Below are 10,952 nucleotides of genomic sequence, written 5' to 3' on the forward strand. Positions count from 1 at the left end.
ATCAGTTAGAATCAACTTGACAGCATATAGTTAGTATTTTACTTGGAATATAAAATTAGCTTTTTAGAATTTTCTTGACTGATATATTTTCTCATTTTTTAGTATGTTATATGCTGTGTGGGTGCAATGAAGTATAGCAAGGCCCCTATCTTGGGGAAGAATAAACAAATGAAAATTTAAATAAGCACAAGAGGTACAATATAGAAATATATGTCAATATATACTTTAATCTTAATTACAAAAAACTTTTCTATCAAGTGTAGAGGACTTCAGAGGAGCAAACAATCTCTTGGGTTGTGGTATTTGTAGAAAGAATGGGAGGGAATTGAAGTGGCTGTTAAAGCGTGTTATATGTTTTGGGTAGGTAGAAAGAAAGGAAAGGGAAGTGTTTTAGGTGGAGGCATTATGTAAGGAAACCTGGGAGGGCAGCGTCCTGCAAGATGTGATGAGAGCCAGCGAGGAGGCTGATTTGCAGAAACAGGGAGATGGTTTGGAAGATGAATCAAGCTGAAAAGGAAAGCTGGAATCATATATTTATAACTGCCTTTGAATTCACGGCTAAGAAGTTTGGGATTTATCTCTCAGGCTATGAAAATCCAGAATTATTAAAGGTTTTTAAGGTACAGGGCAACATAATCAGAGTCATGATTTAGGAAAATAAGCTTGGCAAAAGTGTGATGAACTGGGAAATGAGTTAGGAAGCTCTTACATTAGTTCAGGCAGGAGGTAAAACGTTTCTTAAGCAGGTGGTTGGCTCTCGAAATAAAGGAAAACAGTGGTTGGATGGAAAGAAGAGACTGACGGGTAAAACTGACAGATTACAATATGACTTTGAAGGCATTAGAGAGAAGTGAGTCTAAAGGTGACTCCAGGGTCCCCCCTTTGAGTGTCTGAGGAGTGGAAAAGTGAGTCTAGTTAAATATGTAGGCTGTGATGAGAGATTGAAAGGTTTCATGGGGAAACTGAGTCACTTGCAGGTTACTTGGGCACCAAGAAATTCCTGGAAGATGTAGTCACTACATATTTTAGTGCTGCATTTAAAACTTAGCTTGACCAACACCTCATCTGAAAACCTTGGTGTGTCTGATGTAACAGCTGAAGCATTAAAAAAATACATTAACAAGCACATGATTTGTAGGAAACTTAAATATAATGATAATCAGCAATCATACTACGATTATAACTAGTAATATAATGAACTTTTCTCCCTCCACTTCACCACTCCTGCTTCCATTCTCCATTTTGCCCCCAGCATCTGCTACCTCTATCAATTAAAAAAAAATTTTTTTTTTAGTAGAGTGAGAAAGACAATAAAAAACTAGTATTGGAACCTGAATCCAATCTCATTTGATCTGTGTAATAAACTTTCAAATACATATTTAGTCATTTTTCCTTCTTTACTAGAACTGAAAGTGGAAAGTTAGACTGGTGTTAGCCATCTTTTTTTTGTAGTCTTCATCAAATCTTTCATTCTGAGCCACAGTGAAGTAGTTCTTCCAGTCTCCCACTGTCCCTGCAACAGTCACATGGGAGACAGTCAGGAGCTGCTGGGGGAGTTCTCATTTCCCTATTCTCTCATTTCTGTGTAATGCACCTTCCATGAGAGGCAGTATTGGACAAAATATTTCTCTTGCCGTTCTGCCACATTTTTATCCTGAGGGGCAGAAGAATTCCTTGTCTGATTTACGAGACTGGGAGAGCCTTTCATCCACTGGGTCATATTGATGAGGGAATGAGACCACTACATTAGAACAGCAGGCCTGAGGGGCACGCTTATCTTTCTCTTTTGTCCTCTTTCACATCACAGCAGGATGGGTGCTTAGGCCTGTAGCTTCCATGATGTGAGAAGGCCAAGAAGGGCCTGTTTCTGGAAGGCCCCAAGCAATAGTTTTTTGGAAGGAAAGAAGATTCCTTGAAATTGTTTAATTTCAATCCTTCCAACAATTTCTGTTACCTTTTCCAGATTTATTTTTTCTACAGTAGTTCTTATCATCATCTATCATCCATATTTTTTTTCGTGGCTGGAATATAATTTCTCTGAGGGCAGGGATTTTTCTCTGTTTTGTTCACTAATGTGAACAGTGCACAGGACAGCGTCTGGCATATAGTAGCCCCTCAATAAATATTTGTTGAATGAATGAGTCTAACTGGTAGCATAGAGTCCTCTATAAAATTGATTTTTTCTTTTGTCTGACGTAATTCTGTGTATTTTCACTTTATCCGTCAGAACTGTGGTGCATGGGAGCGAGAAGTGGGAGTTAGGGTTTGGGTTTAGACCCCAAATCTCATCCTGATCCTTCAGTAATGGCTGATTAAACGTTGTTTTCTTTTCATTAGTAGTCTCTTAAAACCCTTTTCCCAGAATCATTCATTAGAATTCTTACTTTTCCTAACCATAGAAAAGTAAATTCCCCAAGTGTTCTGAAATATTAGAGAATTTTTTCAGAATTACGACCAAAAAAAAAAAAAATTATAAAAACCTTTTCTTATGAATGGAGAAATGGAGTGGTCCATGAATTCAGTAGGGACCGATGAATAGTTTGCCATTGGATTCAGCTTCATTACATCAAATGAAGTGTGATAGACAATTTTATCTAGAACTTCATCATCTAGGTTATTTCCAATAAATTCTGCCAACTTCTGAATTTCATGCTTTGGGTTCTATGATCAGAGTCAAAAGAAAAGTAGGGATTTGATATAAAATAACTAGTTTAAAAAGAAAGTTGAAATAGATCAATGATAGTAACCAGTAACATGCCATGAGTTAAAACTGAAAAAGAAATCTTAAAAATGCTCACCTTTCCAGATATGATTTATTTTGATATAGTGGCCTATGTTAGTGTCTTTTTATTAATTGGGAGTATTAACCATTTCTTCAATATATAAGCACCAACGGGGCAGTGTTAGTGATCCACTCACCAGCCATCATATGTCTTTATCTTGGAAGGGAATATGTCAAGCAGTATCTACAAAGGTCCTGGTCAACTCATGGGAGGGGTCTTGCTCATCTAAATGCCTAACAGAGAGATTTCGTAGACTAATGAGAACAAAGACATTCTAGAAGATAGGGACAGAAGTTTTAAGATTTGAGAAAACGAAGACTCTTGCCAGTTTTGGACGCTGATGAGAGCTCCAGGCCTTTGTAGTGGTGGTAGACGGTGGTGGCAGGAGGAGTGGAGAGGATTTATTTATTTTTTTAATGTGCCAAGAGGCACCCATGGCTACTAACTACGGTGCCCAGTATGGCCAGGTGTTTAGGTTTCTCTGAAAGGAGCCCAGTTTCAAAGTAACAACTGTTTATCAGAGGGGCACACAACCCTGCAGAGCTATGGCTGTGGGAAGTCCCCTATTTCTAAAGGGGAGGATGGAGAAGGGACTGTAGAAGGAATTACCGTGATGGCTGTATGTGTAAATAGCCTTCCGTTTTAAAAGCTTGAATGTTAAAAGTGCTTAATTTAATTGTCCTCACACAGCTGGGGGTGGGGTGAGGGGATTAGAAATCACAGAGTGCTAAGGAGTGTGAACTTTCTGTGAACTATACTCAGGAACATTCCAGAACATGATCACATAAATATTTAAAAGGGTTTTTAGATACTTTGAAGTTAAGCTCCTTGTTTCAATACAATTTCTTCCTGGCATTCATAATACAGCAGAATCTACCCCAACAAAAGGCTCCTGTTCCCAGAGACGTATCCTCTCTTTGACACTGCTGTGCAATATACGATGGTAGGCCATCATCTACAGAATTCTGAATTTAATAGCACAGTTTCTTCTATGATCTCCTCAGTTTGGAACATCTCTTAAAAGAGTAAACTCTCCCTTACAGTATACAGCTCCCCACCATAAAAATCCTTAATTGAGTATCTGTACCTGGAACCCTCTGAGTAGATAACTGTCTCAACTAAAATAGCTCATATACCTGAAGTATGTTCTTTCAGGACATAGGCAATGAGAGTCTACTTTTGTAAGCTTTCCTATCATTTAGTGTTTTTTTTTAAATTTTTTTGTACTCTCTGTAGTGTTTCAATACTTTTTTTTTTTACAAACATAAGGAAGGAATTTTGTTCTGTTAAACCCATAGATTGTTCTGAGAATTCTGAAAATGTAATAACTTTTCTGTTCAAAAAAAAAATATAAAAATGATTCTGTTTTGATATTTTGTAAAAATGACTGGTTAAGGCCCAGCAGTGATGGAGCCTCAGACAACGGGCATGTGAATCACCTGGCAGTCTTGTAAAAATGCAGATTCTGATTTAGTAGGCCTGGAGTGGGCTGTGAGAGTCAGTGCAGCTAGTCTGTGAAGCACCTTTTGAGTACCAAGGCTTTCCATTACAAATTCAAGAATAGAGACTGTAAATCTTTGTAGATTTCTGCATTCACAGAAAGTAGCTGAGTAGATTACCATTTACAGTGAACTTCCACTAATAGAACCTTATGCAGTCCTTGTAACAGCTCTTGGAGGGTTATATATTATCTTCATTTTGCATTTAAGGAAACTAAGTCTCCAAGATGTTAAGTGTCTTTACCAAGAATAATTGACATGGGTCATAAAGCCAGGACTTGAATTAAAAAAAATTTTTTTTGACTCTAAATCATTAGTGTTTTCTATTGCACATCATTTTTTAAACTGTTTTTTGCAACTGTGATGTTCCTCTAGTGCTCTTAAGACAAAAACAAACAAACAACAACAACAACTGATACCGGGGATTTTTTTTTTTCATTTGTAATCTGAATTTTAAAATACACATGAAAGAAAAAAAAAAAGCCTAGAAAATGTGTCATTGGTATTCTGTAGTAATCTCCCTATAGGGAAAAGTACAGCATCCTAGGGCATCAGGAATTTGCAAGTGATACTATGTGATACATAAATTCATGGTATCCCATATACACTTTGATGCATGGACAACTGTAGGCAACCAAATGCCTCAACATTCCTTCTCTGTTTTAATGCACGAGCCCCCGATGGGGTCAGTGCATTAAGACTTAAATGTTTTACAGTCAAATGGGAATACTTTAGACCACAGCGTCTCTCACCTTCTTCATATCCTCATAGAAGAGGTAGAGAATTCGGTATTGGTCTTTGGCTTCCCACCATCCTTTCACGTGGTCATACCATGAACCCCAGCACACTGAAGGACAGGGATGAAGAACAAGACAATGAGTCACAGAAGTCCAAGCAACACAAATATTCCACTGAAAGAATTCCTGAAGAGAGGGAAAATGTAACGTTGATGATTCCTTCATATTATAGAAGGCAGAGCCCCTGCTGCTCTAAGGAAATGATTCTGTCTTTTGAGGGTATTTGATATTTTTGAGAAAGGAAGGAATGAACGTGAATTCTCTCACCTTTCCCAGCCAGAAAACTCTCAAAATATTCTTCCCAAGTTCCTGGATCAGGAAGTCCTTTATTCATCCTCTGGAAATGGTAATAGGATACCATACTATCCTTGGGGTTTCTTGCTACGTAGATTATCTGGGAATGGAGGTTGGAGAGGAAGAGCCAAAAACGGGTTTAGAATTATATAGAGTTATTATTACCCAGACAAGTCATGTTAGAGTGATACATTTCGTATATATCACATATCACATTTCTTTTGATGCTGGATTCTTTTAATCCTAGCTTTTGTGGAAGATGAAAAGGATTCATATCTATTTGCATATTTATTTATGTGAAGATATGGTCTGTCTTCTTTTTTTTTTTTTTTTTACTTCCCTCTTTAATATCAGATGAGAAGTTTTAAGAGGAAATTGAGTGAAGACCATGCCAAGGTCGTTCAGAGCACTATAACTTTGAATTCCTTTTGTTCTTTACCTTACAGTTTTTCTCTAGGAAGGACGGAGGCACCAGGTCAATGGGAAGATGAGTTTTCAGAGTCCGTGGGGAGAGCATTGCATTAGCTTGTTCCAAACCTGAAAAAATGGCTTTTGGTCATTTTCCACTACTTTTTCTCTATTTGCTTCAAAATCTTGCTACCTCCATTATTACAGCTTCAGGAACAATTCAAGGTAGCTGCAAGAGCACTGTAAATGTCTGTAGATCTGAACTGCCAGACTGTGTCTAGCTTATGAATAAATTTTTTGGCCAGAGCAGTTCCTAACCATAACCATGAGCTAACCAAATAAATAAACCTAAAAAACCAACCCTTTCTACCATGAAATTATCCTGCTGGGCTCATCCTTGTGGAATAAAATTAATTTCTAATTAGATAATAAAAATTTAATTTACGTTTAATATTTAACTTAGTTTTAATAATTTACTTTTTTTTTTTTTTAAAAAGGCAACTCCATTTGAAAATGTCTTTAGTATAGAAATGGCCAGACACAGTTTAAAAAAGAGACAAAATCATAAAATCCATCAGTAATTTTTTGAATGCCTAGAATTTCTTAAAATTGTGCTTTAGGTGAAAGTTTACAGAGCATTAAACAATTAATACACATATTGTGATGTTGGTTGCTAAACCCATGACGTGTCAACACTCTCCCCTTCTCAGCCTGGGTTTCCCCATTTCCACTCGTCTAGCTTCCCTGTCCCCTCCTGCCTTCTCATCCTTGCCGCGGGGCTGGTGTGCCCATTTAGTCTTGTATACGTGGTTGAACTACGTGTGTTATCGTTTGTTTTATAGGCCTGTCTAATCTTTGGCTGAAGGGATGATTCCCAGGATTGACTGCAGTACTGAGTTAAAAGGGTGTCTGGGGGCCATACTCTGGGAATTTCTCTAGTCTCTGTCAGACCAGTCAGCCTGGTCATTTTGTATGTGTATGCGTGGGTTTGAATTTTATTCTACATTTTCCTCCAGCTCTGGCAGAGACCCTCTATTGTGATCCCTGTCAGAGCAGTTGGTGGTGGTAGCCGGGCACCGTCTAGTTGTGCTGGACTCAGTTTGGTGGAGGCTGTTGAATGCCTGGAATTTTGAGAGAGGCTTTTTGATAGTAAAAATCCTAAGTGTATGGTTAGGACTATAGTCAAGTGTGGCAATTCAGTACTCACCAGATTCCATTCCTGGTATTATCCATTCGATGAAAGGAATTCGTATATGAGTAGGTGCTCGTTTACTTTTCTCAGCATCACCTTTATTTTGTATTAAGTCCACTATCTCCTCAGTCCATGTTGTTCCTTAGTCCACATGTAATATAAAGAAGCACAGGCATTTAGTGTACCGTATGCCTTCAAATAGAAGATACTTATTAGAATACCTAAGTGAATTTTAAAGCTAGGTTTATAAGGATTCAGAAAACATCATTCCTTATTTATGTCTGGTGCTATCATAATTTAGGGTCTAAGTTGGAGTAGACATTATATTGATAAATACACAGTTTGTTATTTTTTTCTGTCACAGCCATTAATTTGGTTTGTTGTACTATTAGATGCATTGTTCTTAAGAAGGGGAGAATGAAGGTATTTGAAGGTCTTTCTCAACAGATTGTGATCTCCTGAAGAGTAATGACAATGTGGTTTTCAAACTGTTTTCCAAGCAGATAGCACAGGGCTGCCACATGAGAGGCACTCAGTATATGTTGGCTGAATGAATGAATGATTAGTGCCCGGGCTTGATATTCACCATTAGCACTCAGTATCTGTTTTCACCCTCTTCTTGGTTTTCCCCTTGTATCAGGGGCTGAAAGGCTGAAATGTGCATTTCCAGGACATCCTTGCCCCGAAGGTTCTAGATGTTATTTAGATTCTGCCAATGAAATGGATTAGCCTGAGGTTTGGAAGGCAGAAGGGAGGTAGAGGTCATCCTTCTTCCCAAGGAAGTGGCTCCCTCAGATAGAAGTGTTTGCAGTGGGCTTTCCACAGCCCACTGCCCAGTACCCTCAACCCAAGAAGGTGCATAACCACTGCTACCACTCCCACATGAACGAGGGCCTCGGCCGCCCACCTTCAGTATGTTTCTGTGTCCTGTGCTGAATCCTGATGAATTCCATGTTGGATGTCTGACAATTTTAGGATGGTTTTCTGGAATAGTCTTAATAGTCCTGCTACCTAGATATGGGTTGATTTTTTTTCTACATTCTCTGGCATCAGCTGTCATTATAAATCTCTTTTCTCATGCTCTCAATTCAGCACTTTTAAAGGTCTATCATAAGAGCATAGATTAGAAAACAATAAATAATAATTATAGCTATATATCGTATATGAGTTGGCCTTCTCTATTTCTGGCACCAAGTAAGTACTTTTTCACAATAGGACAAAGACCAAGATTTCTCTAGCCATCTATTCAAAGAAAATTAGGTTATTTGTAGTAGTTTTAAATTTAGTTTTATAGTTTACTCTGATATTTTCGTGATGGGCTAACATTGGGGCCAATTTAAGTGCCACCTAGAGGTTCAGGGGAGCCCTGGTGGCTCAGTGGTTAAGAACTCGGCTGCTAACCAAAGGGTTGGCAGTTCGAATCCACCAGCTGCTCCTTGGAAACCCGATGGGGCAGTTCTACTCTGTCCTACATGGTTGCTATGAGTTGGAATTGACTAGATGGCGATAGGTTTGGTTTGGTTTTTTTTTAGAGGTTCAGGGATGAGTTAAAGGACTTCTTGAAAGGCCCATGATTCTCTGAAATATTTTTTTCTTCCCTCCTTCAGAGTATGTGGCATTACTGCTTTAAAAATTTAGGTGTTTTTTAGACTATGATTTTTATCCTCTGCGTTTGTTTCTTCCAGCTAATAAAAATAACATTTAGTAACGTATAAAGTTTTAGTGATGATTATTATGATTATTACTTTAGCTGGCAAGCACTTTACTTTTTTTTTGTATTTTTCAAAACCCACTAACGCCATGCAAGTCCGAAGTGAACCAAATCCTAAGGCTCACATTTGGCAGGGGCAGAAGGGATTAGCTATGAAATACTGTACTGTAATGACGAAAACCAAATGGAGTTGTGGAGTTAGGGATGAAATGAAGGCAGTGAGGTTTGATCCTAGCCAGTGGCTGCTTGTTGAAGTTTACATTTGGAAAAATTTCATCCTGAGCAGCCTCCTGATGAGTAAGATTAGAAAGTCAGGATCAATAGGAAACCAGTGGACTAAGAGACTAAGGATACTCCACATTAAAGCCCCCTGGGCCCCCCCCCACACCCAAGCAGAATCTCTTATTAGGATCTTTAGAGATAAAAAGTCAAGAGGGATTTGAACACACAATCTCAGAGACTGCTTAGCTTTAGATTTTTGGTGTGTGTGTGGGAGGGCATGAGTTACTGACAGGGAGCTTGATTTTACAAACAGCAAGCGTGTATACATTGGAGGGTGGATTGAATACTGGGTTTTTAGTATGTACATAAAGATACGCACAATTATCTGTCAAGATCTGTTTCCCTCTGCTCACCCCCAAGTTTACATGATGCAGTGACTGGGCTCAACTTGGTCTTACTTCTGCAGACACCTTTGTTAAGCTGATTATTAAAATAAGGTAGTAGGTGTACAACACAGCAATAAGGAAGGTGGAAACCAAAAGAATAGTTTTAGAACTTTGAGGTGGGAGGCTCTTGAGGGCACCTGGGGGGCTGCTGAGGTGAAATCAGCACCCCAGAACCAAAGCCCCCTGTTACTTTTTCCACATCAGTCTTGGGATCCCCTTTCTATCTCACACCCCAAAAGCAGCCTTTTACAAGATCTGCATTACGGGCCTAGATTGGGAAAACATAAATAAACAAATCGAGCCCTTTTGATCTTGGCTGTTGAATTTACTTTCAGGCGGGGAAGTAAAAAATCATAGGAAGAGTTAAATTCTTAAAATTTGTCAGACATTTTAATATTTTTTGTGCAGTTCTTTTTCTGGTTTCCGCGAGTAACTTGCCTTAGCCATATTCCTCTGCCTGGTAAACAGTATTCTGCTCATCCCCAGGAGATCAACTTCGTTATTTCCACATTAATGCATCTTTCCCACTTACCTCCCTAACCCTCTTGTCACCTCTGCCTTCCACCTACCTGCTTTCGGATAGGTAGCAATAAGCAAATCATCAGGCTTGGCTTGGAAGTTGCAGATCTGATCCCAGGCTTCACAGGTGGGCGTAGGTTGAAGAATTCCTTTCACATAGTCCACGGTTATGCGCCCCTTTTCATCACTTTTCAAATCCTTCATCTTGTTTAAAGACATGAGTGTCAGAAATCAGAGTCCTGTTGGAGACAAAAGTTACCTGAGTCAACACAAGGCATATACCTTGATATACAGAAAGTGGTAACCTCAGACCACAAACTCTGTCTGCGATAGCCTGGGGCTGGCCAGCCAGCAGGGAGAAATATTGCCACGGGGCCGGCTGGGCCGAGTTGCAGAGAACTAGCAGCTTTTGTTCCGGTCTTTGTGCACAGGCCTTTCCTTCTGGTCCCCTCCCTCTGCAACGTCATACCAGAAAAAAAAAAAAAAAAAAAAATCCCAACTGCTGTTTCTTTCCTCATCCTGCTCTTCTGTAGCAGTTTAACAAGAGTTAGTGCCCCCATTATGTTTCTCACCTTTGTGGTCATAAAATAATTCCCAATACTTTTGGTAGTTGTTTCTGTGGGCTCTGAACAGTGAGATCCTAGATCCTGAACTTCGCAAGACTTAGAAAGGGTCAGCTTCGTTAATATTTAAGAGTAAAATAAATAATGCTCCATTAGCCTCCTTTCGTAACCTGTTTTACAAAATCAGGAGGGGTCTGTTCATATCTATTAAAACATATGTGTATCTTGTTTAAAGCAAAATGGATGCAAAACAACAACAACAAAAATATACAAAAAACAAAAACACAAAACCCCTCCAGATTTGCAGAAAAGAAGATGGTAAATGTGTTAAGATACACACCCTTCTTTGCTCTTGGAGTTCACTTCCTAGACTCCTGCCAGCTTCCCCTTAAACCTTCCTTTTTTTCTAATCGCCTTGGGGTTTTTTTTAGCCTGCCTGCTTCTTTCCCTAGAACCATTCCTGGATCCTGCCTGAGTTTTGTTTTTTATTCCTGGATCAGCCATAGCCTCTTCTCTGC

General features: G+C 39.0%; 1 protein-coding gene across 2 annotated transcripts; it reads right to left on the minus strand.

The window, feature by feature from the left end:
- Positions 1–207: 207 nt before the first annotated feature.
- SULT1C4 (sulfotransferase family 1C member 4) lies at positions 208–10,298 on the minus strand. 2 transcript variants are annotated; one of them, XM_049856211.1, is made up of 8 exons: positions 10,177–10,298; positions 9,922–10,075; positions 6,989–7,114; positions 5,813–5,910; positions 5,347–5,473; positions 5,035–5,129; positions 2,481–2,661; positions 208–1,513 (listed from the first exon to the last, which is right to left on the minus strand). In XM_049856211.1, exons 2-8 carry the CDS (start codon positions 10,073–10,075, stop codon positions 1,401–1,403), a joined length of 894 nt encoding a protein of 297 aa, XP_049712168.1. In that variant the 5' UTR covers positions 10,177–10,298; the 3' UTR covers positions 208–1,400. The 2 variants fall into 2 exon arrangements, with proteins under 2 accessions (XP_049712168.1, XP_049712167.1); XM_049856210.1 differs by having other exon boundaries at positions 9,922–10,298.
- Positions 10,299–10,952: the final 654 nt, after the last annotated feature.

Source organism: Elephas maximus, chromosome 17, assembly GCF_024166365.1.
Source record: "Elephas maximus indicus isolate mEleMax1 chromosome 17, mEleMax1 primary haplotype, whole genome shotgun sequence".
Classification (NCBI taxonomy): domain Eukaryota; kingdom Metazoa; phylum Chordata; class Mammalia; order Proboscidea; family Elephantidae; genus Elephas; species Elephas maximus.

What these genes read in the sequence shown, in the direction of transcription:
- SULT1C4 (XM_049856210.1), bottom strand. Translation starts at nt 10,090, where the DNA reads ATGTCTTTAAACAAGATGAAGGATTTGAAAAGTGATGAAAAGGGGCGC. An exon ending in TCCTAGAGAAAAACTGTAAG is followed by an intron (nt 5,474 to 5,812) that starts GTAAAGAACAAA and finishes CTCCATTCCCAG; the next exon opens with ATAATCTACGTAGCAAGAAA. An exon ending in TCTATGAGGATATGAAGAAG is followed by an intron (nt 2,662 to 5,034) that starts GTGAGAGACGCT and finishes CTCTGATCATAG; the next exon opens with AACCCAAAGCATGAAATTCA.